Here is a 27717-nt window from a genome sequence, read left to right on the forward strand (position 1 = left end):
TATATGTTAAAGAAATTTCTTCATTTTGATTTATTCATACAAAATTGTGATATGATTACCCCCGCTGTTGTTCCATGAAGGGAGATGTTCACAAATGTGTCATGAAAATATGAAGCTCATTTACTTATTGTACTTGTAATCTAATCCAGATTGAAAACTGGTCTGTGGAGATTGACAAATATTGGTTGTGATAAATTATTACATAGACATATTCCCACTAATGCACTAACAGGAAAAAAATTGTGAAAATTGACAAATTCATTTTGAATAATCACTTTAAAAGCCAGAAAATAGCAGAAAGAAAGAGATTTTAAAAGTATCAATTTTTTACTATATGTCGTTTTTGGGGAAAAGTAAGACATCAAAACATTTTAAAATTAAAGCATTGACTGGTGTTCCATTCGTTAAACTCTTTTTGATATGAATGACAAATTATTTTTTCCTTAAGACTACAGCATTGCTAATTTTCTCCATATGTGTACAATTTGTCTTTGACCTTTAATAAAAGTCCTCTAGGCAGTCCACTTACCATCCAAGAACAACGCCACAACATCATTTTACTTGCACACAAAGACTTGAAAGCTTCATAAAAATAAATGATCCGTGGCATAAGATACATTAACCAGCAGAATAATAAGCTATTTCAGCCCTGTAAATTTTAGCGCCCGTCTATTCAAATCCTCACTGGGTCACTTTAGTATTAAATTCATAGGAGTAAAATGGTAAATACACATGCTTTATTTGTTAAGGTGCCAGCTATATATTTTGTGAAAAAGTTTGTTAGCTCAGGATATTTAAAAAAGATGTCTCTTTCCAATAAATGATTTTATGTGTTACAGACACATTTAGTATTAAGTATCATGTATATTTAATATCACAATGTCTACTTCAGTGCCCCAAAAAGCCTTTATTCACTTTATAGTTTCCATTACTGAAGAGCCAACATTCAGTTCTCCCACAGTTGCGTAAAGTGCAGGCAAGCCACAAGAGCTTCTAGTTTTAGCTCGCAGCCCGTGGGACCACGATAATTGTTATGAAGCCATTAATTCTACCTCAGCAGTTTCAACTGTCAGGTACATGTAACAATAATTGCACGTAATGAATGCTGCTCAATTTATTAAGTACAAAATGAAAACCAGTATTCTTTTATATGCAGCACTGAGGCATATTATTTATCATTTGTGTGTACTATGTTGAATATTCTGCTATCATTTATTGGTCAGGGTATATAGCCATAGTTTTCCTAAAGCTTCTCTTTATTAAAAAACAATGCAGGAAATTGTAACTCTCTAATTAAAGAATAATTAAAATAATTAGTACCAAAACAAATATTTAATAGGAATCTATGTCTATGGAAAACAATCCAGCAAAACTAAGACCAAGTTCCTGCTTTAGATAAACAAGACTCTTTCTGTGCTACCCTCCCCGCCCCCAATCTTTACTAGAATAGGAAAAAATTCAAAAGCTTCCAGTTGCTTGAAATATCAGTGTTGTTTCTTTCTCAAAGTTTTTGGCAGTAAAACTTTTGTATACAGAAATACAGCCTGCCTCAGGATTTTCAAAAGTAAGAGCTAGATTTCTTATTTTCAGTCACTCAAGGTAAACTGCATAGACATTTGCAAGAGCGAAAAGAGAAGAATTTCTGAAAACGTAAGATGAAAAGGTATCATTTTTAGGATCCCAGAGGCATCTGCTTCCAATAAGTATGCTCTGCCTGTTCAGTTGTCCAATGTGAACAATCACAATTAGTTTATATCGTGGAATCATCAAGTCCTTGACCTGGGCTTTAATAACCTAGAAATGTAAAAAAAGGGAGGGTCTTCATTTAGCTACATTGAAACTCAAAAGTATTAACTTTTGTTATAAATATAGGGGATTTAATATAATAGCATGATGCATTGTAGATACTTTGAGTAATTTTTGTGGAACCATAACTATGATTCCCTTCAAGCATGGTCCTCTTGAGATAGAACATTCAGGGACAAAACCATAACACCAGCAATAAATCTACCTTTTCTAAGATACACGAAATAATTATAATCCAGAACACAGAATTTAATAAATTACATTCTTTGAAAATTTATGTTAAGATGGCTTCATGTCAAAGAATGTTGGCATTGGAGTTACACTGTCTTATTCATGTCTAATTAAGGAACCATACATCTGGAGTCTCCTGTAATATAACTAATCATTAATATTTATTAAAGAGTTTGTTATAAAAAAGAGAGTAGAGAAAACCTTGATGAAGTGCCAGCCCTGGGGTTGGTAAAAATAGAAACGTGCTTAAAGTCTGTGTTTGATGGCACTCAAAGAAGCTGCCTTAGTGAAGAGAAAATAATCATTAAAATATTGTATCTTTTATAATAAACACTTTTATAAATGGGGCAGTTTTATACACTTTTACATGATGCATGCAAATGATGCACATGATTGTTTTAGACAAAGGTTTTATGTATACACACACACGCACACACACCACACTCATATATGTAGAATATGACCTAATTATAAATATGCATTTTAACTGTTACTGCAAATTAATTCCCCTCATCAAAAAAGTAGAGGGTTCATTGTACTTTAGCAAATATTCTAGCCAATGTTAACACTTTGGGCAAATCACACATGTACCTCAGAAATGGTTTTAGTCATCTGTCTACAGAGCTCTGGTTCATATTCTTCTACTTGTAGATAGCTGGTTAACACATCTTTCAAAATGTGATTGACAATGACCACAGGAAAATGTTTGGGAGGACCTGAAAATACACATAAAATTTATTTCTGAAAAGTCATTTCAAATCATACCCACCCACCCCATAGGCTAATCAAAAGAGTATTGAAACATGGAGGGATTTAATCTTCTGGGTGGACTCTATTAAAAGAAACAAGTGGCTCTAATTAGATTTCCTGTCAAGTGTGCTGGGAGAAGAAGACAATATTTTCATACATTTACCTGACCATCTCAAAAGTGTGTTCAATACTGCTGGGGTTTGACCTTGAAAGTCTCTTCCTTCCCAGGCCCCACTGTTAGGGACATACTTCAAAGTCTCAACAGCTTTCTAACTGGCTCTCTGCCTCTTATATCTCCTGCTCCAATCTATCTACAGATCTTAAGTGATATTCCCCTTAGCAAGGTCTAAGTTGTGGTTCCTTGTGGTCCCTTCTTCTGCTACCACAGTGCCCCACTTGCAGACTGCCCCAGCCTCACAGGCTTCATCTGCCTATAAAGGTGCTCCTGTGTCTTTACTCTTGCTCTTTCGTTTTCAAATGGAATACCTTTCCCCATCTTGTTCATCTGAGAAACAGCCACTCATGTTTCAAGACCATCTCAAATGTCTTCTTCTCCAGGTAGCACTCTATCTCCTGTCAGGTAAAAATGTCCCTCCTTTGGGATAATGTCCCTCCTTTCCATGAACTGGGTCCCCACTGCCATCCTGGCTCCTAATCCACTTGATATTGGCTAAAGCATACCTGCGTTTCCAGTTATATGGTAAGCAAGCTCGGATTTTATCCTCCTCAGAGTCTAATACAATGCTAAAGGCATAAGAAATTTTTAATGTATGATTTCTGAATTTAAATAGAATTACAAATTTTATAGATAATAATCACCATATATGATATATGATTATTGTATACATATATAATAATGAATACTCTTTATTAAGCTTTTGCTACATGTCAGGCAGTGTGATAAGCACTTCATATTATGTTATATAGTCTTCCAATATAAGGTGAATCTCACTGTTATCTGAGGTGAATCTCACTGTTATCTCCATTTGGCAGGTGGGGAAACAGAGATTTAAATACATTGAGTAACCTGCCCAGAATCACACACAGAGGCAGAGCTGGGCTGCACACCCAGGTTTATCTGATGCTAGAGCTTATATTCTCAACCACATTTCATCCACATTCAGAGGAGAAGCTTCAGATGAATCTTCTTTATCCTGCATCCCAGGAATATTAGCCATATCATCACTTTGGTCATATACTAATGTCATTGCATGACATGAACATGTGCCCGGGGCCTGGCATAGAGAAGTCCAATCATTATTTGTTGAATTGATAAAGATGAAGGAATGAGATCAAGAATTCTATTCAATTCTCTTTTAATAGTTGTCAATATCTATGTATAAGTGTTTGTTTGGGATGACTGTATCTGTCAGGGTCAAAGGAAACATATGGCACCCTATAGTTAAAATAATTCCAGGAGGAAGTTCTGAGTGGGATGTAGAAAATCACAAGGGATAGTGCAGTAGCCCTCAGCCAGTGAAAGTAACGTTGTCAGCCCACCCCCAACCCCAAGATTGGGGAATAGAGTAAGAGTTTTTAATAGATCCCGGAAGGGTGGTGTGGAGAGGGCTCCCCTGGGAACAGTTTCTGTCCTTTGGTTGAGGAATGTAACCAGGCTGTGATGAACTCACAGGCAGGAGCCAGGGAAATAAACAGCTCCACCTCACACTTCTCACTCCCTCTGCCTCTCTGCTGAGGTTTCCCACTGGCGGAATTTAACCAGAAGGTTATAGCCCTCTGACTGCAGTTCAGTTAGGTGAGCCTCTTGAGGTTCTTCTATAAATGGTATTTTTATTTTCATGATAATATAGAAATTATTGAATTATAGAAATCATTAAATTCCATTTAAATCATGGCAGGGTGGGGGTGGAGAATGAATCTGGATAGGTAAAGTGGTTCTTAGAGATCTCCCCACCACCTCCTGCAAACCCAAACCTAGGGCATGGTTGATTGACCCAAGGGTAACAATGCTCTGGGCCAGGACAATGAGAGTCTTTTCTTGGAATTTTTATTTTAAACTGCAAGTAGGAAAAAAGAGTCAGCCTCTTTCTGGTGGCAAAAGTTACCATGTGACTCTGAGGACCTGCTGGAGGCCATGTTTTTCATGGTGGAAAGGAGGCCAGGCCACCCAAACAGAAGAAAGTGCACACAGGTGAGTGCTGGAAAGAGGGTCCTGGTGGCACTTGAGTCTGTTTCCAGTAGTTCCATTGTACAGTGCTACCAATGTCCTTTCCACACTTTGCTTGGATTAAAAAAAGAGTCATTAACCACATTCTGTTTTGAAAATACTTTGAAATATGGTAATAAAATATTCTTTTCTTACTTCTTTGTTACCTTTCCCCTAAACATCCAGAATCATCCATCAATGTTCAGCTTTTGACTTCTGAAATAAGCTCCTAAAACTACTTTCAGAGTCAACTGATGTGAATGGCAAAGTTTTTCTTCTCTTTTGAGATTTTTTTTCCTTAGGAGAAAAAACATGTTCTAGAAATCAAAAGGCAAAGACCTGAAGGATCCAGACAAAAAAAATTTTAAAAACAAACAAAACTTGTCCTTAAAAAATAGATAAAGATAAGGTTACTTAATGTATGTGGGCCTCTACTACCCCAAATTGGGGTAATAATAAGAATTACTACATATTTTTTTGTTAGAATTAAATGAGACAATATATTAAATATATTTAGAATAGTACTTGCACACAATAAAACACTCCTTAGATATGTGATCTTATTAGTGTTATTGCTATTATTGTAGTTATTGCATGTTGAAGGAAGAATTGGGGATTTACCTTGCTGAGAAGGTAGCAAGATGAAAGAGGACGTAAGTTGGGAGACAGTGAGGCCTGCAGGGCTGGGAAGGACCCCATGGGGTGGTGCAAAATCAATGCTGAGAGATTGACAGAGTCTAAGAAAACCTGACATAGAGACAGGGCCTGAGCACTTCATGGAAGCTGAACTCAAATAATCTCTCTCTCTCTTATTTTGAATCTACTTTCCACTGTGCTGGCTTCATTCTCAAGGCAGGCTGTCTTGATGTAGTAGCAAAGATGGCCACCAATAGTTCTAGTCTGGCCTGGTGCTCGCAGTCTGTGTTTGTAAACAACCAGGTGCCACTATACTCATAGTTCCAGAAAAAGTCCTGTGGAAAACTTATTCCATGATTAACATGAAGTTACAATGAATATCATGGAAGGTTTTTATTCTTAGTGATCTATAGTAAGGTCCTCGAGTCAGTCACATTCAGGAGTAGTAACACGATGAATGGAGAGATTTAAACATACTACATCATTTGATGTAATTACCTAGCATCCCTATGACGTATAGACTATTATCCCTATTTATAAGTGAAGAAACAGATTCAATGATGCTAAATACCTTGCTCAAGGAATTAGCAAAATTAGTATTCAAATTCAGATATGACATATAGAAAATGCTATAGCCTGCATTTTCTTTGATATTTGTTTTAGTAATTAATGAAGAGTATGTAAATGGTATTTTATTATAAGAAACACAGTTTCCTTTCCTATTCCCTTTTTTCCTTTCATGAATTTTACTCATGTTTCATCTCATTTTTTTAGCTGTAATTATTTACATAAATGCTCTCATTTAAGATGTGTTTAGATGATGCAAACCTTATCAAACAGAATGAAAAATTAATTAAACATAATAGTGCTGGTGATTGGCTGATATTTCCTTCCACTTTTCTGGCCAGTATTACATTGTAAAGACATGATAAACTCTTTACCGAAGTCCCACTGATATAGTTTGGATATTTGTCCCCTTCAAATCTCATATTGAAATGCGATCCCCAGTGTTGGAGGTGGGGCCTGGTGGGAGGTGTTGGGGCCAGGAAGGTAGATCCCTCATGAATGGCTTGGTGCTGTCCCAGCAGTAGTAACTGAGTTCTTGCTCTATAGTTCTCCCTCTATTAGTTCACATGAGAGTTGGGTGCTTAAAACAGCCTGGCCTCTCTCTTGTTCCTTCTCTTGCCATGTGACATGCCAACTCTCCTTCCCTTGTGCCACGTCTAAAAGCTTACTGAGGTCTTACCAGAAGCAGATGTTGGCACCACGCTTCCTGTATAGTCTCTAGAACCATGAGCCAAATAAACCTCTTTTCTTAGTAAATTACAGTCTCAGGTATTTCTTTATAACAATGCAAAATGGACTAATACATCCACAAAATACCTTTCTTATGTTAAATAAACCCAGAAACAAGTAGAAGTGGAAATACAGTTTTGATTAAGTATTAATACAATGGATGGTTGAATGCTTTAAAAAGTGAATTGTCAAGCATAAAGTACTTTAATTATTTAAAAATTCACATATTCTATTGTAGGAAAATATGGGTATATTTCATCTATACTAAGCTTTTTCTAAAATTATCTTTCTAATGTGGCTCATACTCAGTACTTCTAAAACTGATAAGATGCTTTATTTGAGAAAACAAGTTGCAAAAAATATCCTTATGTAGAAACAAAGGGATTCACATTTCACCTGCCTCATCTTGTTGAAATCTGATTCAAACCCTTCCAGCATGCACAGTTCAAAGTCATAGACACCTTATGGCTAAGAACTTTTAGTTGCAAGTGAGGGAAAACCTGACCCAAACTTAGCTTGTCTAATGGTAAAGTTAAAGGGTAGTCAACTGGATTTAGGACTCAAATGATGACATCAGGATTCTGTTGTTCTCTCTCAGTTTCAAGTCAGGGCAAGATGGCAGACACTGCCAGAGCCCCTATATTCCTTCAAGTTTCAGGGGTTTATGTTCTTCTGCAACAGGACAAACAACATTTTCTGAATTTAATCTCAAAGGCTTTGATTGGATTGACCATGGTTATATGCCATCCTAGAATCAGTCACTGCTCTATCTATAAAGCCAGTGCCAGCTTCATCAGAATGCTAGGATCAAAAGTGGTGACAATGGTGGAATTTCAAAGGAAATTTAGTAAAGTTACCAGAGAAGTATAAAAGTATATTGGATGGCAGGAATATTAGCTGTCGACCACAGGCACTGTGAAAATACCAGTAGATTGGCTAATTATGGAGCTGTGTAATCCATGTAGTCTTGGGGATTCCTGTAGAAAACTGGCTACAAGGCCGAAGGGGACATGCTGATGGTCTATACTTTTCTTGGGGTTAACTGGCCACAGATGGAATCACCTTGGCCCGTAGAGTCTTCCTTTGCCCCTTGGTAAATCTCTGTGGAATTTCTATGTAGCAGTAATTATATATGAATTCAGATAATAGTGGGCAGGTATGCATTTAGAGAAAACAAGTGGGTCTATGAGGAAACATGGGTGGGAAAAGATATTTGCCGTGGACTCCACTTGGGAGTACAGGGGCAGGTGCAGAGATCTTTGTTTTCAAAGACTCAAAACCTCAGTGGTAATGGATAAACATCTCTGTCAACAGGGGACTATGAGTCATTTACCTTTGCGTTGAGTTTTTTTTTTTTCCTTCACCTATTAACAACACTGATTGGTTTTGTTGGCTAAAACATCAATACTTATCTCTTTCATTTAAGTCATATCTCTCTATGTACCCAGAAATACTCAGTGAATTTGTTAAGTCAGTAGTATACTATATACATCAGTGCCACCCAGTGAATTGCTTGGCATTTGGGAAACATTAGTAAAGAAAAGTAAGATAGCAGGTGTTGCTACCATTCTGCTGAGGAAGAAACTAAAGCAACATCAAATCACTCAATTCATTAAAGTCCCGTATATTGTGCTAGAATTGAAGACAATGCCAGGTTATCAAATACCATTTTAAAAAGCATCAGTCACCAGTTTAGAAGTTTAAAATAGGAGTAAGAGATAAAAGAACACACCCAACTGATAGGTGTTTTCCATCTGAACTGTAAGGTGAGAGACATCATCACGCTGACTAGGTTCATCTATGTAAGACACGGTACTTGTAGAACTAAAAACAAGGGAGAAAACGAATTTTTGTCATTATTATAACAATAACAACAAAATATAATGTTGCTTTAAGCTGAAATGTTACAAAGATGAAGTTTTGTCAGAAAACTTCAAGTAAGTCCTATGTAAATATCCCAGTGGTATATGGAAAGTCTAAAACATTTTAGAAATGGAAATATTAAGATGCAAAGGAGTTATTTGGAGAAGGCCTCAATGTGATGGCTGAAGCCCAGGGCAGTTACTCAGGTCATCAAATTATCCAGAAAGTGATCCTGGGTTGATGTATGTGTATGGGGTAACAGAACATACTTCAAAATCCACTGCCAATCGTGTCTCTACCACTGATATAAAGCCTCTCGTCAAAGTAGACAAAGCTCACAAACAGGGCTGGGAGACATATGAGGAAGCTTAAAATGTTGGGAAACAACTCTATATACACATGGAGTATTATAAAGGGTTCACTATTATATGGAGTTCACAAAATCCCTTTAGTATGAAAAAGAAAAATGAGAAACTCATCTATGTGGTAAAGGAAACCGCAATTCACCAAAACCATAATAAATTAATAAGCATCAATCACCCTTTTCAACATTAAAAAAGGTTTTGGTTTCATTATCAAGGCAATATGAGCTTATCCTGGTGCTAAACAGGAGACCCAAGCAAAGAGGAGCCCCCAGTGTCTCTCTAGCACTACTTAATTCAATTTAGTTCAGAGGAAATTCAGCTGCAACTAATGACAGTCTCAGAACTCTGCACCCTCAATTTTCTCCACCTGTGAAAATGAACGTTAAGACAGATGTCATTTCAAAGGGGAGGATATAATAGCATGTGTGTGTGTATGTGTGTGTGTGTGTGTGTGTGTGTGTGTGTTCAGAGTGACCACTTTTCTAAGCAGGCTATGTTTTTGCTTTAATTAAATAAAAAGAGATATTCGCTCTTAATCTTTGGGGATCTTTTTTCTTGCAAGGAATTTAAAATACTTAGTTCTATGCTGCGTGGAATTAATGAACTTCTTACAAATTGATATTTTAAGAAATCACGGGTAATCCATTTTTAAAAATCCTTTAATGCAATACAACTTACATGATAAATTAGGGTTTACCCACTCAGTCCAAGAAAATGATGGAAGAAATTCTGGCTGCTTTTTTCACGGTGGATTTCTGGATGAGTGACTTAGTCTTTATTCTTATAACACCTGCCTGCCTCAATTTACTGCTGCCCTTTGAAGTAGCAACCAACCTGTTTGGCCACACCGGCTGCAGGTGTTGTGGGCAATACCAAAGACTATTACTGCTGCTTAAAAAACCCAATGTTACATAAATCCCTTGATTCTAAGATAAGTCAGTCCGTCCCATTACTATATGTGCTACTTTTAACTTTGGAAAACATTTCCCATGAATTATCTCATTTTACTTTCACCATATCCTCTGAGGAAAGTAAAAGATTCATTATTCTACCCATTTCAGAGATAAAGGGAATGAGGCAAAGGGCTTAATGTTCATGTATAAAAGGTAGACAGATTTCAAATGTCCTGTTTACCTCTTAGTGACAAAGTCCCAAGTATGATTATAACTGACAGAATGAAAATAGGGGCAATGAAATAATCACTGCAATTAAAACTTACTTGCACAAACATACAGAAGGTATTCATAAAAATTTATTTTCTACTGAACACCATATTAAAAATTCATGGAGAAGAAGAGGTGGTACAAAACTCAAATTAGCTGGAGTGAAAAGTCCAAGACAATAAAAACAAATAAGGATTTTGATAAACTGTTTTCACTATCAGTTACTGAAGATTGACAATCAGTGCACTTAATATTATTATCATTATGAAACTGGTAAATGTCATAAGGGCAGCTTAAAAATCCGACTGGTTGAAGATTGGTGTGCAAACAGAAAGTTTTGCAGATTGACTTTTTTTAAGTTATTGAAGATGAATTTGTTCAGTGCCCTTTTATTTCCACAGTAATCATGGAAACAGTGTATGCTCATTTTAAAAATTCAAAACATACAGAAAAACATAGAGAAGAAAGTAAAATTACACAAAATGTATTAACCCCAGTGGTTCTCTAACCCCTGTCAACATTAAGAAAATCATTTCAGACATTTGATTTTACCTATGGGCTCATATTAGCGATGCTTTAAAAAAAATTTAAAATGTATCATAGATTACTTTCCATGTCAATAAATAGCAAACAATACTTTAAATATCAAGACAGTACTTAATATATGCACATTCTGGGTTTCATTTAACCATTTATACTCCATGCCTTTTAGACTATTTCCAATATTCTACTATTATAAAGAAAATTATAATGAACATTGTGTCAGGGACTCTTATTTACTTTCTAAAGTTATTCTTTCCTTCTTCCTTGGTAGCAGAATCCTACATTTGTAGGACTATTCCTCTGCAGACTAACAACAAATTCTCAGTCTCTTTTTGTGCTATTGTGGCCTATGTGGCTTATGAGTCAATGAGATGTAAGTGGAACTGTTGTGTGGAAATTCTGAGAGGCTCCTCAAAAGAACTAATGCAGCCTATAGGAGGATGTTTTGACCCTTCTTGGTGACTGGAATGTGGATATTCCAGAGCTCAGCACTATCTTGAGTCTTGATATGACCTTGTAGATCACAGATAAGAAAGAAGCCTCTGAACTTCCTCTCTTCAGACTTATTTTATGTAAGAGAAAAATAAATTTCTATTTTGTTTAAACTAATGTTTATTATTATATGCAGCAGTAGATCTAACTGATAGAAAGTCTAATACAGAGTTTGCTACCTGGAAGTGGGATGCTACAAGTAATCAATAAATCATACAACTTGGGGCTGGCAATGGTGGCTCATGCCTGTAATCCCAGCACTTTGGGAGGCAGAGGTGAGCAGACCACTTGAGGCCAGGAGTTCAAGACCAGCCTCGTTAACATGGCAAAACCCCATCTCTACTAAAAATATATTTTAAAAAATTAGCTGGGTGTGGTGGCACACACCTGAGATCCCAGCTACTTGGGAGGCTGAGGCACAAGCACGGCTTGAACCCGGAAGGTGGAGATTGCAGTGAGCCGAGATCATGCCATTGCACGCCAGCCTGGGCAACAGAGCAAGACTCTGTCTCAAAAAACAAAACAAAACAAAACAAAACAAAACAAAACAAAAACCAGTAAAACCCATAAAACTTGGAATTAGTCTTAGAAAGGAACTAGGGCTTTGAGGAGTAAATTTTCAATATTTTGCTGGAAATCTGGTAATTATTAAAAAAACTATTATTTTAGATTAGGGGGTACATGTGAAGGTTTGTTATATAGGTGAACTTGTGTCACGGGACTTTGTTTTACAGATTATTTCATCACTCAGGTATTAAGCCCAGTACCCTATAGTTATCTTTTCTGCTCCTCTCCCTCCTCCCACCCTCAACCCTCACGTAGGTCCCAGTATCTGTCGTTTCCCTCTTTGTGTTCATGAATTCTCATCATTTAGCTCCCACCGATAAGTGAAGACATGTGAAGTCTGGAAATTCTTATCCTCCAGAGGGAAAATATTTAATTAGTCTATTGCTTTCAGTGCCTTGGAAGGTTGACTGTGCATCAGTTAAGACTACAATGTCATAAAAAATTACAGGAAAAGTTTATTTTTTAAAACCTGTGTTTACGGCGTTATAAAAAGCTGAGATCTCATAGTTCTCACATTAGAATGAATGGGTTAGAAAAAGGGGAGAGAGAAAAGAAGAAAAAGTTGAACAGAAAAAATAAGATATTGATTCCTTGAGAAAAGACAAAAGGAAGAGAGAAAATATATAAAATGCTTGCAGTTATGGGCAAACAGCATTAAACCAGAATATGGGCTTGGTAAATTTTTAGAAATAAAACAGTTTTATGTTTTAAAATTGGGGAATTGCCAATATCGGTTCAGAATACTGGTTTAGAAAAACCTGGGCATATTTGCTATTTTGATAAACAGCTTCATTCAATGAAATCTTTAAAGATAAATATGTGAGATACCCAAAAAGTAAATTTATGATTTTAATTACCAGTGCTATACACCTGGCACAATACATTTTTGGGGTATATATCACAACTTTACAAATGGATGGGTTTCAGTTGTCTATCATCAGACTTTCCCTAGTTTACAATGACAACCCTTCTAGACAGGTTGTCTCATTGCAAAGCGAATGCTATAGTTTTATTTTTTAAATATAAAAAATGTTCTTGCTGTCTATGTGTTTTACCAGCTTGTTGGCATTTATGGAGAAAAAAAATTCAATTGGCAAAATGTGTCCCAGAGAGTTATAAAGTTTTAGAAAGAAAGGTAGATGAAAAGTAATGCAATAAAAGAAAGTCTGGCCAAAACCACTGGTAAGAACACTTAACAAATTAACTAATATTATTGCAGATGGAAGACTAACAACTCGTAATTCAATGAAAAATTCAGTGAATATCTGAAACCACATGTGCTATTGCTGAAAACAGTCTGCATACAGAAGTAGCGGCATGAAATTCGTCCAAAATAACAAAAATAATCCTCTTTATATGTACCTGACTGACACTGGAAATGCACCATGCTAATCTAACAGTATGCATTCTGATTATTTGCAGGAAAAAGACAAAAAAAAAAAAAAAAGTTAAGAAGTTAGAGCCTGTAGTCCCAGCTGCTTGAGAGGCTGAGGCTGGAGAATTACTTGAACCTGGGAGGCGGAGGTTGCAGTGAACCGAGATCACGCCACTGCACTCCAGCCTGGGAAACAGAGCAAGATTCCATCTCAAAACAAAACAAAACAAAACAAAAAAAAAAGAAAAGAAAAGAAGTTAGAACATATTTACTCTTTAATGAAATTCATTTTTTCTTAAAAACATCTTGCAAATTTGCTTGCTGACCAGTCTTTGAATTACGTAGATAAACACAAGGCATGTCTTTTTATTATGACTGCTAGAGATGGTAACAGTAATTTCAGTTAATTCTCATCAGCCACAATAGCATTTAATTAGTATTGAGAACTCATTTCCAGACCTTTTCAATGTTATTATTATTATACCTAGATGTTTTCAAGCTGCAGGAAGAGATAATATTGAATGCATATCTGGCCGTAGAAACATTAAAGTAGTATATTTAAAGGTCAGAATATCATCTTTTCCTTCTATTTGTAACCATGAAATGCCTGGAGCCACCATGTTTATAAATATAGTATCATTTAAGTGTGTCTTTTTGGGGGCGGATAAGCTGTTACTAAAATCATGTGCTGCCTCCCAGTGGTGATGTTTCAGAGTGCACAGAGAAAAACAAGGTCTTCAGGGTATAAATTTGTACATTTGTACTTTCCATTTTTCTTCGTTCTTTCAACAAATATTTATTGCCCACAACATGTCAGGCACAGTGGGAAGTACTGGTAACACAGATAAAAATAAGAGCCCTTGTGCTCAAAAAACAGGATGTAGAATATAAGATTAAATATGCACAGAAACTTCCTTACTTGGGAACTTTCCACCTAAGACTATCCATGGATATTTTTATGAGTGTAATGCTCAAGACCAAAGCATACCAACTTGTCCCCCAGCAGTAGATGATGTTATTTGTCTGGTAAGATAAGTTAGTTTTGCAGCTATTTAGTTAATACCAAATTTGCTGGATTTTTATGTACAGGCATATCATATTTATTGTGCCTCACTTTATTCTGCTTTGCACACAATGTGTTTTTACAGATTGAAGGTTTGTGGCAACCTTGCATTGAGCACATCTATCAGCATCATTTTTCCAATAGCATGTGCTTACTTCATGTCTCTATGTCACATTTTGTTAATGCTCGCAATATTTTAGATTTTTCATATTATCATATCTGTTATGGAGATCTGTGATCTGTGATCTTTTATGTTATTACTGTAGTTGCTTTAGGGTGCCACAAACTGTATCCATATAAAGCAGCTGACTTAATTGATAAATGTCATGTGTGTTCTGACTTCTCCACTGACCAGCCATTTCCCCATCTCTCTCTCTCTTTGGGTCTTCCTATTTCCTGTGACACAACAATATTGAAATTAGGCCAATTAATAACCCTACAGGGGTCTCTAAGTGCTCAAGTGAAAGGAAGAGTCCCATATCTCTCACTTTCAGTCAAAAGCTAGAAATAACCAAGTGTGGTGAGGAAGGCATGTCAAAAACCGAGATAGGCTGAAAGCTAGGCCTTTTGGGCCAATAACTAGCCAAGTTGTGACTACAAATAAGTAGATTTTTTGTTTGTTTGGTTTTTTTTTTTTTTTTTTTTTTTTTTTTTATACAGAATCTCACTTTGTCACCCAGGTTGGAGTGCAGTGGTATGATCTTGGCTCACTGCATCCTCGAACTTCCAGGCTCAGGTGATCCTCCCACCTCAGTCTTCCAAGTAGCAAGGACTACAGGTGCACACCACCACACCTGGCTAATTTTGCTTTAATTTTTTTGTACAGACAGGGTTTTGCCATGTTGACCAAGCTTGTCTTGAACTCTTGAACTCAAATGATCCACCCCCCTCAACCTCCAAAGTGCTGGGATTACAGGTGAGAGCCACTGCACCTGCCTGAAAAGTTCTTAAAGGAAATTAAAAGTGTCACTTCAGTGAACACATGAATGATAAGAAAGCAAACCAACCTTACTGCTGATACGGAGAAAGTTTTAGTGGTCTGGATAGAAGATCAAACCAGTCACAAATTCCCTTAAGCCAAAGCCCAATCCAGAGCAAGGCCCTAACTCTCTTCAATTCCATGAAGGCTAAGAAAGGTGAGGAAGCTACAGAAGAAGTTTGAAACTAGCAGAGGTTGATTCATGAAGCTTCAGGAAAGAAGCCATCTCTGTAACATAAAAGTGCAAGGTGAGGCAGCAAGTGCTGATGTAGAAGCTGCAGCCAGCTACCCAGAAAATCTAAGGTCATTGGATAAGCTAAGATCATTGATGAAGGTGGCTACAATAAACAACAGATTTTCCATGTAGATTAAACAGTCTTCTTTTAGAAGATGCCACCTGGGGTTTTTATAGCTAGAGAGAGGTCAATGCCTGGCTTCAAAGCTTCAAAGGACGGACTGACTCTTTTGGTAGTGGCTAATGTAGCTTGTGCCTTTAAGTTCAAGCCAATGTTCATTTACCATCCTGAAAATCCCAGGGCCCTTGAGAATTATGTTAAATCTACTGTATTCTATAAATGAAACAAAAAAGACTAGATGACAGCACATCTGTTTTATGGCATAGTTTCTTGAATATTTTAAGCCCACTGTTGAGACCTGCTGCTCAGAAAAAAAGATTCCTTTTAAGATATTACTGCTCATTGACAATGCATCTGGTCACCCAAGAGCTCTGATGGAGATGTACAAGGAGATTAATGTTGCTTTCATGCCTGCTAACACAACATCCATTCTGCAGCCCATGGATCAAGGAGTAATTTTGACCTTCAAGTCTTATTTATTTATTTACTTTTTTAAATTTTTAATTGATGTATCATAGTTGTATATTTTTATGGGGAACATGTGATATTTTGATCCCTGCATATACAATGTATAATGATCAAATCAGGATAACTGGGATATCCATTACCTCAAACATTTATCTTTTCTTTGTATTGGGAACACTAAAATTCCTCTAGCAATTTTTCCCTCTAACCCCCACTAACTATTTTGGAAGATGTAATAAATTATTGTTAACTATAATCTCTCTACTGTACTATTGAATACTAGAACTTATTCTATCTAATTATATTTCTGTATGCATTCTCCAGCTTCTTTTCACCCCACAAATCTTATGATTTAAGAAATTCATTTTGTAAGGCTATTGCTGTCATAGATGGGGATTTCTCTGATGGAGCTGAGCAAAGTAAGTTGAAAAGGATTCAGCATCCTAGATGCCATTAAGAACATTCATGATTCATGGGAGGAGGTCAAAGTGTCAACATTAACAGGAGTTTGGAAGAAGTTGATTCTAGCCCTCAGGGATGACTTTGAGGGGTTCAAGCCTTCAGTGGAGGAAGTAACTGCAGATACAGTGGAAATAGAAAGAGAACTTGAATTAGTGTTAAAGGATACAAAATTATAGCTAGATAGGAGAAATAAGTTCTACTGTTCTTACCACTGTAGGGTGACCACAGATGAAAATAATACATAGATTCAAATAGCTAGAAAGAGGACATTGAATGTTCCCAACGTGAAGAAATACTAAACGTTTGAGATAATGGATATACTAATCACCCTGATCTGATTACTATACATTTTATGTATGGAAAAATCACTGTGTACCCCATGAATATGTATAATTGAAATTTTCAGTTAAAACATAACATTTAAAATGGTTGAAAAAGAAATGGAACCTGAATATATGGCTGAATTGCTACAATCTCATGGTAAACTTAAACAGAAGAGGAGTTGCTTCTTACAAATGAGCAAAGAAAGTGGTTTCTTGAGATGGAATCTACTTCGGGTGAAGATGCTGTGAACACTGTTGAAATGACAACAAATAATTTAGAATATTACATACACTTAGTTGATAAAGGAGTGGCAGGGTTTGAGATGAATGGACTAATTTTGAAAGAAGTTCTACTGTGGGTAAAATGCTATCAAACGTCATCACATGCTACAGGGAAATCTTTCATGAAAGGAAGAGTCCATTGATGTGGCAAGCTTTAAAATTTATTTTATTATTTCATTTCATTTTATTTTTATTTTATTTGAGATAATTTCTCTTTCTGTTGCCCAGGCTGGAGTGTAGTGGTATGATCAAAGCTCACTGCAGCCTCAGCCTCCCAGAATCAGGGATCCTCCTGCCTCAGTCTCCCAAGTACCTAGGACTACAGGCAGGCACTACGATGCCTGGCTGATTTGTTTGTAGGCAAAGGGGTGTCTCACTATGTTGTCCAGGCTGGTCTTGAACTCCTGGCTGCAGTGATCCTCTTGCCTTGGATCCCCAAAGTGTTGGAATTATAGGTGTGAGTCACTTTGCCCAGTCTATTGTTTTAAGAAATATTTTAGAAATTGTTTGGAGTGGGGAGGAGGGAGGGATTGCATTGGGGAGTTATACATGATATAAATGATGAATTGATGGGTGCTGACGAGTTGATGGGTGCAGCACACCAACATGGCATAAGTATACATATGTAACAAACCTGTACGTTATGCACATGTACCCTAGAACTTAAAGTATAATAAAAAAAAAAGAAAGAAATAAAATAAGAAATTATTTTAAGAAATTGCCACAGCTATCCCAACCTTCAGCAACCACCACCCTGATTAGTCAGCAGATGTCAACACTGAGGCAAGACCCTCCACCAGCAAAAAGATGACAACTTGCTGAAGGTTCAGATGATCATCAGCATTTTTAGCAATAAACGATTTTATACTAAGGTATGTACATTTTTTCTTTTGATAAAATGCTATTGAATACTTAATAGACTACACACAGAACAGTGTAAACAATTTTTATGTGCAGTGGGAAACTAAAACATTCATGTGACTTCCTTTATTGCAAAATACACTTTATTGCAATGGTCTGGAACTAAACCTGCAATATTGCCAAAGTATGCCCGTAGTTTTTAGGTATTTTACTCACATTATTTGCTCCATTTTACAAGTAATAGAAAGGTTGTAATGGAAAGAAAAGATAATTTTCAAAAATGAAAGGGGCAGGAACATGACAAATGACATGTTCTTATGGAATACACTTTTTTTTTGAGTAGGGGTGATTCTGAAGGATAAAGAATGAACCATGCAACCTGTGAAAAGCACAGCTCTGGAGTGATTGAAGGTAATTCAGAAATGGTGATTGACAAAGCACAACAATTTTAAGTATGTGGATGGAAGACCAGAGTTAGTGTCTGAAGCCTGTTGAGCTAATGCTCATCCAAGAGCAAGGGAGGTGATAGTCAAGCACAGCCGATGAACTTTCGTTGCAGCTCCTGGATGAAATGCACTGGTTCAAAGCTGTGTCATGCTGGGCAATCATTAGAGAGGTGATGCTGGGAGTGCGGGTGCCATGAATACCTCTACAAAGCTGTGGAGATCATCAAGGAGGAGTGTGACCTATTACAACAGACTTCCAACACAAATGAAACTGTTCTTTTGGGTTTTTAAAAAAATAGATGCACAATAGAATGTGTCAGCATGGAGGTAAAAGTGTACATTAAAAAAATCTGAACAAGCATTTATCTATTTGCTGTAAATACATCTTACGTCTCCAAGAGGAAAGCCCCTAGTCACTCTGGACTTAACGCATACACAGACCTGTGAACCTAACTTGTTTGTGAACAAAAGAAACTTGCTTGCTCAGGAATTGATAAAGTGCAACAATTATTCATTTGATGATCACAAAATATTTATTGAGTGAGTACTATATGCCAGGCACTATTTTAGGTCTTTGGGATACAATACTGAAAAAAACAAAAACAAAAACAAACTGTGGTCTCTGCTCCTATGGAACTGTTACTTTAGTGAGGAAAGACAGAGAATAGACAATAAAATCCTAAACATGCAAATTATATATTATGATAAAAGGTGATACATGCCTCAGGTAAAAGAAAAAATAGAGCAGGTTAAGGGAGTTTGGAATTGGGTGGAGGAGAAGATGTGATGTGCAATTTCAAATGAAGTGGTCAAGGTACGCCTTCATGAACAAAGACAGAAGGTGAGGAAATGAACCACATGGATGGCTGAGGCAAAGGTATAGCAGGAAGAGAGAACAGCACATGCAAAGCCTTTGAGACAGAAGGCTGCTAGTGTGTTTGAGAAAATGCATAGAGACCAGCAGCAGAGGGAGGAAGAAGAAAAGGAGTGAACGGAGATAAAGTTGCAAAGGTGTCAGGTAGCTAGATCACGTACGGCTTTGTGGGTCATTATTCTGTAAGTTCTTATTCTGATAAAGCAGACACACCCCTGTATTTTCTGAGAACTATTAACTTTCTTTGCCAAATGGCGACATCAGGTTTTACTCTCATATCCCTTGCCAACATTTGGTATTACTCTCTTTTCTCATGTTTTGTCATTTGGATGGGTGCAAAATGGTATCTTGTTTTAATTTATATTGTTTCTGCTTGAAAGTGAGTTTTAGCACCTCTTCATATTCTGCTTAGCCATTTGGGCTTTGTTTCTGAAAGTTGCTGTCTTCTTTGACTATTTTAAAAATTGTTTTCCTAGCATAAGTTGTTAATGTGCAGGATTAAAAAAACGTATATGTATCTTCGGCCAGCCTATTAACTATGTCTATTGCATCGTTTGTTGAACAGAAGCACTAGATTTTATTGTGGTTATATTTACCCAAAAATTATTTTGCTCTATGGTTTGAGTTTTCATTTTGGGATCTTCTTTCAGAAATCTTTCCTTACTCCTAGAACACAAAGGTATGGGTCTGTGCTTTCTTCTCTTAGCTTTGTTAACAGATTTCCACATTTTGGTCTTCCACCTGGAGTTTATCTATGCAAAGCATGTAAGGTAAGAGGTCAGCTTCATTTTCCTCCATACAGTGAGCCAATTTTCTGCCAACACAATCTATCATTTCCCCATTTACAGACATAAATGGGGATAAAAATATCTTCTCTATTTAACTTACACAGATATCGTATGTGAAATGGCTTAATAACCTATAAAGTACAATACGATATTAGTTGTTATTGTGGTTTCATTTGGAAACATGGCCATTTCAGTTTTCCCAAACTGTTTTCTCTTTTTGGGGGAGGCTGTATCTCACGCAGATCTTGTTGGGGGCTTTAGTTTAATGTAGATGGCAATACAACTTACCTCCTAACTCTGATCTTCTAATCTCTAGCTTTCTCCTTCAGGTATCAAAATGAAGAAATTGTTCTAGCAACACTATTTTCAATTGCCTATAAACAGCTCACAGTAGTATAGATTGAATGATGGAATACATTCATCACTGTTGAAATGAAGTAATGAATGCAATCGTTTCCATTTTGGGCACTTTTACTGGGAAGACCTAGACAAATGTGAAAAAAGTTACCAGGCAACTCTCAGTTTCCCTGAAAAGTGAACTTACCTAAATTAGAAACCTATAGTTATTCACTTTTATATGCCTAATATGTGGCACAGTAATTGGCACATAGAAGCTAATAAATCCTGAATAAATGAAGAAATACATATAGTGTGGCCTAACTGGCATGTTAGATGCCATCAGTGGGTTCATACGGGGAGCTGTGGGATCCATACAGAAAGTTCTGGTAACATGGCATCACTGTAATTTTGGTTTGAGGCAAAGGAGAGAATGTTCAGCCCCCAACCTTGTCCCTAATCTACTAGTGGAGCTCCTGGCCTCACAGATAACAAGCCTGGATATCATGTCACATGATCCTGTGAAAGGAACTTGACCTCATAGCTTCTGTTTCCATTTTAAGAAAATGAGAGAAGCACATCTGTTCAAACACTGTTCAGTGTCTGCCAAAGCCTGAGCTTCCAATAAGAAAGATGTCATTGTAAAGACCTGCTGTTACTGTGGATGGGAAACAGAAGGTTCTGGTGAATGATTATAATAGTTTTATTAATGCAAATCCCACATGGATTGCCAATTTTCAGGAAATGAAAATACTTGACTAATAAACAAAAGCCCATTTTGCTGCTTGCTAATTCTGTAGCTTTGGAGCCTCAATCTCTCTAAGCTTCTGCTTTTTCATTTGTCGAATAGGGGAGATAATAACATCTATCTTTATAGAGCAGGAGTCAGCAAACATTTCTGTAAAAGGCCAAATAGCAGATATTTTTGGGTTTGCAGGCCCTACGGTTTCTTTTGTAACTAATCAACTCTGCTGTTACAGTGCACAAGCAGCCAGAGACAACACATAAGTGAATAGGAATGGCTGTGTCCCAATAAACTTTATGCACATAGAGATTTGAAGTTCTTATTATTCTTACATGCTGCAAAAAAAAACTGTTCCCCTTTTGATTTTTTTTCACCTATGTAAAAACCATATTTAGCAAAACAGATGCAGATTGGAATTGGCCCTTGGGTCATAGTTTGCCAACTCCTATTATGGAGCTTCTATGGTACATAAATAAGGTTCATGGTAAGGGCTCTATAAATATTAGCTATTATCATCCTTATTATTATAAATTGTTTAGGTAAAAAGTAATTTGAAATTACAGATGGAGTATGATGACAACTGTGTAGTATGGGTTTGATATACATATGTCCAGGTCTAACAGAAATATGCCAACACACTAATAGTTACAATGTTAGGATAATAAGATCCAGCTTAAGATGTTTCTGTTTTTTCTTTAATAAAACATAAAAATTACATTAAATTGAAAAGATAACCTAAAAACAGACCCAATCTTGAAAACAGTTCACAATAATATTTAACATAAATTTAATCTTCTTTTGTAATTCAGAAGACATTTCAGATATTCATTCTGTCTGGGGATCACTGTGAAGCATTAGTTACAACTGTGGAAGACTGCAGACATGGAGACCAAGACTGTAGGGCTAAATCTGTGCTGATCTTATACCACATATAAGAAGCAACTTTTCAAGGAGGTCTGCCTTTACTCTTCTTGTCCTCTTCATAAGTGTGGTTACTGTTAAAAAAATAAGTCCATAGTCTATTGAAGGAGATAGATGAGAAAATCACCAAATATAGGTGCATATGGAAGGCAAAGCAGTAGGAGAAGAAAGGCAGAGCATCCAACCCAGTCTGGAGGTGGAGGTGGTCATAGATGGGTAATTAGACAGCACTTCCCAAAGAGGTGGAGATGACGTGAAATTCTGATGGAAGAAGTGAAGAAAGCCAGGGGAATAGTGTAAGAAGAACAATCCAGGCAAGGAGTCAAGGTACCCCATGAGGAAGCAACATGGGGCAATGGCCAGGGGCCAGATAGAGCACTGAGGGATAATTGAGTATGACTGGAGGGGAGGATGCCTGCAAGATGGTGGGGAAGATGGTGCTATGGAAGTAGATAGGGGTCTGTGAACTTTGTATCTCATAGTCAGGATTTGGGACTGTATTCTAATCATTAAGTCAAGTTACTTGACCTGTAAACTTCAGTTATTTCGTAGTAAAGTTGTATAAATGATGCCTATCTAGTAGGATTAATGCTGGGGAGATTCAATGAGATAATGTATTTCAGTCCTTAATAAAATTCAGAATGTTTTACATTATTGAAATTTATATTTTCAAAATTGTTTTAAAGTAATTTTCAAATGAAAGTTATATGTTTTTCCATAAAACACTGCAATTTCAAAACAATGCCTGCATTTGACAGTCACTAAGCTTTCAGAATTTTTCTACTAGTTGAAGCCTCATTCATGAAGGAGAATACTGTCTAATTAGAATACTGTCTAATTTCAGACAGTGAGGAAGCCAATGGAAAGCAAGTATTAATACAAGTTAGCGTGGGGTGGGGGAAGCCTCCTAAATAGTCTGCATTGCAAGGGAACTTGGAAGCTGATCATTTGCTATTTAAGAAAAAAAGTACAAATAGAGGATCCATTCTAAATGTTTGAGAGTCCAAAACCAAAATAGCTATTATTTAAATGTGGTTGTCAGTGAAAAATCTATCCTAATGTATTGATAAATATGATTTTTGTATTCCTGTTACTTTTAAAATGTACTTATACTTCATCAATAAGAGGTTAAAAAGAACGATCTCTAATTCTTCAAATGTAGCCATGCTCTGATTCTATAAGACAAATTTGTTTTGAAGGGGAAAAGATAAATGAAAGTCATGCAAGTAGGGATTACAATTCAATCTTTGGAGAGAGTATTTAAAAAAATATCATGGGTACATAATTTATGTCAGACTCTTACTTAAATAGTTTCTTGGAAAATGTAAGTTGAATTTAAGCTAACAATTAGTTTTAAATAATTTAAAAAATAACCCATGCACTTAACTATTGGAAATAGCAGCCAGAAGAACTTAGAAGCAAAATTTACAAAGATTAAGTATTCTCCCACCTTTACTTCTGACATGTGCTGGGATTGCTACTCTTTTATAGTCAGTTTCCCACCTGTAAAAGACATTGTATGTGTAATCCACAGACTTTCAGGGCTGGAACATGGAGTTGTAAGTAAGCATTAATACACTCTGAGAATAGAAAGATTTTGGTTTCAGAATTCTAATTATTCCAGTTCTTCTAGTCTCTGTTCTGCAGGATACCCTAGTTCCTGCTTCCCAATATATACCCAATCTACTACATCCTCCAATCCTATAGAAACTAAGAACAAAAGTCTGTGATTCACTGCTACGTCCATAATTTGTTTTGTTTTCTTCCCAACAGCAGTCAAAAGGAAATGCCATGAAAATATTAAAAATTGATGCATATCTTTAGGAGAAAAGATGGAACATGTAGCAAGAGCCAAAAAATCTACTTACTGCTCTTTGACCTACTAATTATTCTTCTGGGAGATGACCAAGCAGAGACATATAGTAAAAAAGAAAAAAATGGAAACAAACTTAAAATCTCCAATAATTAGAGAATGGTTAAGCAACCCAGAATCATAAATTGACAAAATATTATGCAGTCATTTAAGAGGGTACGGAAAAAACTATGAAAATACATGACAAAATTAAATAATGTTAAGTACATTGTATGTGTATGTATTGATTACAAAAATGCAAAACCTGTGTTATAAAATATTGAGGAGAAGAACTCAAAAGACATGTAAGTGAGTCTGGTTTATACTCCATGTGGTGTTTCTTTTGAGCAGAGGGTTTTTTGGGATAATCTGAAATAGCAAAAATGCTGTTAGGATTAACACATCACTCAAGCTTTCTCTCTTTTTCTTTTAAAATATGGCCCCTAAAGATGACCTGAACCTTGTACTTGCCCATTTTATCTCTTTTTATGTCCCTGAGGAAGTGTTTTTTTTTTTCTCCTAATAAACATTTCAAACCTATTTATTCCATAAATGATTTTACAATTTTAGACAGTTACTCACTCTTTGGTGCGCCCATGAATTTCCTTTCGCCAAAATTCATGATTACTTAGAGAAGAAATACTCCCTCTTTTCTTCGATGAACGAGCTGCTCTGTCTTTAGTATTGTCTGACATCATCATAACCTATGGAAGAAGACTTTTGTAAAACAGCAAAAGAAAGATCTGGAAACATTTTAGTTAGTATAAAAGGGACTAACCTCAAAGTACACAGATACTTTTCCTACCATTTTTGAACAGGGAAGTGGGGTTTCCTCAAGAGCAATATATAGTATTTGTTATTATTCTGATCAGTAAAACTGGAACTGTGATAACTCTGAAAATGCTTATTTATGCAATAGTATACTTAATTTACATAAGCAGATATTAATCTATAGCAAAAATGCTTAACTGATGAAGAGGGAGGTCATTGACAAAACATGTGCATGTATAGAAGAAAGATGCTATCCTACATCAGAAACCAGTATTTGCATTGCCCCCCCAATTTAATCATAATATAACTTGGCTAATTAATATTTGCTGTCACTGTTACATTTTATTTTTGAGACAGGGTCTTGTTCTGTCACCCAGGTTGGAGCACAGTGGCATGATCACGACTCACTACAGCCCCAAACACCTGGGCTCAAGTGTTCCTCCCAACTCAGCCACCTGAGTAGCTGGGACTACAGGTGTATGCCATCATGCTGGGCCAATTTTTTATTTTTCGTAGAGATAGGGTCTATGTTGCCCAGGCTGGTCTTGAACTCCTGGGATCAAGCAATCCTGCTTCAGCCTCTCAACGTGCTGGAATTACAGGTGTGAGCCACTCTCCCTGGCCTATTTTATTATTTTAGAGATAGGATCTAGCTCTTGTTACCCAGGCTGGAGTGCAGTGGCATGATCATAGCTCACTGTAACTTCAAACTCCTGGGCTCAAGCGGTCCACTCACCTCAGCCTCCCTAGTAGCTAGGACTACAGGCCTGCACCACCCTGCCTGGCTAATTTTTAAAAATTTTTGTAGAGGCACGGTCTATGTTGCCCAGGCTGGTCTTAATCTCCTGACCTTAAGTGATCCTCCTGCCTTGGCCTCCCAAAGTGCTAGAATTACAGTCATAAACCACTGTGCCTGACCCGCCATGACTTTAAAAAATAATATTAGGGGTAGGGAGCTAGAAAATAAATAAATAAATAAAAATTAAAATTAACCTTGGTTTCTCAAAGATTTTTTGTTGTTTTGTTTTCTCGAGCAACATTTACATACTTTGTAAGGAGCAAATAGGACTTAACTTTTAAATAAATAATTTATTGAAAAACTCCCTCCTTCCTACTAATACTTGTTAAAGAGCTTGGTAGTAGCAATGGACTTCCCAGAACTTAGGCTGTAACTCTAATACCTCACTGTCTACCTACAAATTTAGGTATTCATTTAAATTATTTCATAACCTATAAATGTGAGAGCCCCAATAAGGAAATACTGTGCTAGTCACCAAAGCTTAAAAATAAAAGAAAATCCACGCCTTCAAGGAGCTGGCAGTTGAGTGGGTAGGGCAGACATGAACATACCCTAAAACCCAGTGGCATCAGTGTCAGAGCAGAGGTGCTGTGTGTGGGTGTGGGAGGCAGCGTGGTGTGTGTGTGCACGTGAGTGTAAGCGTCCTTGAGGGTGTACCTGTGAGTGTGCATCTCTGTGTGTGCAGGTGCCTGTGTTCGTGTGTATGAAGGTGTGTGTGTTTATGAGTGTGGGAAGACACACTGCCTGATTAGGTGGGTCATTCAGGTTTTGCTGCAAAGCCACATAGACCCATCTCGACCTCAGCTGTTTCCAAAGCTGCCCTGCAGGCCGCCCCCTCCCCAAGAAAGGCCAGAGTTGGGACCTGGAGGTCCTCATGGGTGCGGCCAGCCACAGGAAGACCGCCCAGGGTCAGGTGATGACCTTGCTGGCCGGCTCTGCGTTGGCCATCACTCTTGAAGCCCAGCCATGCAATGGGGCAGGGGACGAACGGTTGGGTCCGACTTTCAGTTCCCAAATTTGGGACCATTTTTTCTTATTTGTTGGGGAGAGGAGAAATAAGGTGGCTGAGAGATCGGGGCCAAGTCGGGCCATTTCTCAACAAAGGGCCGATCCCTTGCCCCCTGTCCTCCCGCTGGGGTCCAGATGCGCTGCAGAGAGAGCGACAGAGAGCGACCTTACCTGCAGCTGGGAGGCTTCGCCCGGAGCCTCCCAGACCTCCGGCTCGTTCACTGCAGACGCTGCGCGCGGCGCGGCTCCGGTCTCCCGGGCCTCACTCAGCCGGCGGCCGCCGGCGCACTCCCACTGGACTCTGAGGCCGGTCTCCAGGGTGACCTCAAACAGCGCCCTCGGCCCGCCCCGGCCGGACTTGGCCGCTGAGTGGCCCTCTGAGCTGCCCTAAGGATGTAGAGGATCTCATCTTCACTGCCCACTGGGGGTCGCCTGAGCCCCGCTGCGCCCTGGGTTGGAGGCGAGCTGGAGGGGAACTGGTTCATTCTGTAGCGAGGAGGACATTTGGGACTAAAGGCATTTGCACCCCGAGGGCCCCTCATCAAGTTCCTTTCCCCGCAGAAGTCGGGGGCAGGAGTGGGAAATACTGCGGTTTCCTAGGACAGGAAATCCGAGCCTCAAAGACAAAGTAAAGTAGCCCCTGCCCTTTCCCCGACCCCTAATGCTGCTTTACACGTTCCCCCTCCAAGGCACAGGCGGTGGGTGATGGAGGTAATTGAGCGCTTACATTGGCCAGATACCCCAGATACCAACAAACATTGGGATTTAGACGTCCCAATAACTCTGTCAAGAAAGGAATGTTCTCCCTTTAAAGGATTTGGAGATTTTAAAATGTTAAATAATATGCCCAGGGCCCCTGAAATTCATGGTCTTAACTCCAACGTATTACAAACAGGACTGGGTTCTTTCACTTTCCTTAACACGACTCTTCCGAGCCTGTTAATGGCTAGGAAGCTTTGAAATGGAGGCTGTTTGGGGTTGAGGACCTATCTGCTGGTATGAATGGGCCTTTCCTCTTCCTTAGCGACTGTCCCCAGCCTAAGCCCATTGGGCCTCCCCAAACCAAAAGCAAACAAAATAAACACTATAGGGACCCTCCTGTAGTGGGCAATCTTTGGAAGCAGACACAAGA

The 27717-nt window shown here is 37.7% G+C and overlaps 1 protein-coding gene across 1 annotated transcript; it reads right to left on the reverse strand.

Annotated features, from left to right (window-relative positions):
• DYNLT5 (dynein light chain Tctex-type family member 5) lies at nt 1–26922 on the reverse strand. Its single transcript, XM_017877285.1, has 5 exons — nt 26757–26922; nt 24590–24711; nt 8619–8710; nt 2629–2753; nt 1–1794 (listed from the first exon to the last, which is right to left on the reverse strand). Exons 2-5 carry the CDS (start codon nt 24706–24708, stop codon nt 1591–1593), a joined length of 540 nt encoding a protein of 179 aa, XP_017732774.1. The 5' UTR covers nt 24709–24711; nt 26757–26922; the 3' UTR covers nt 1–1590.
• Nucleotides 26923–27717: the final 795 nt, after the last annotated feature.

This window comes from Rhinopithecus bieti, unplaced genomic scaffold (assembly GCF_001698545.2).
Source record: "Rhinopithecus bieti isolate Rb0 unplaced genomic scaffold, ASM169854v2 scaffold_6380, whole genome shotgun sequence".
Taxonomy (NCBI): domain Eukaryota; kingdom Metazoa; phylum Chordata; class Mammalia; order Primates; family Cercopithecidae; genus Rhinopithecus; species Rhinopithecus bieti.

Coding starts and splice junctions, on each gene's coding strand:
- DYNLT5 (XM_017877285.1), bottom strand. CDS start 24,708: ATGATGATGTCAGACAATACTAAAGACAGAGCAGCTCGTTCATCGAAG. Junction 2,754..8,618: donor GGAAAACACCTATCAGTTGG/GTGTGTTCTTTT, acceptor GTGTATTTTCAG/GTCCTCCCAAACATTTTCCT. Junction 1,795..2,628: donor TGACTAAAACCATTTCTGAG/GTACATGTGTGA, acceptor TTACATTTCTAG/GTTATTAAAGCCCAGGTCAA.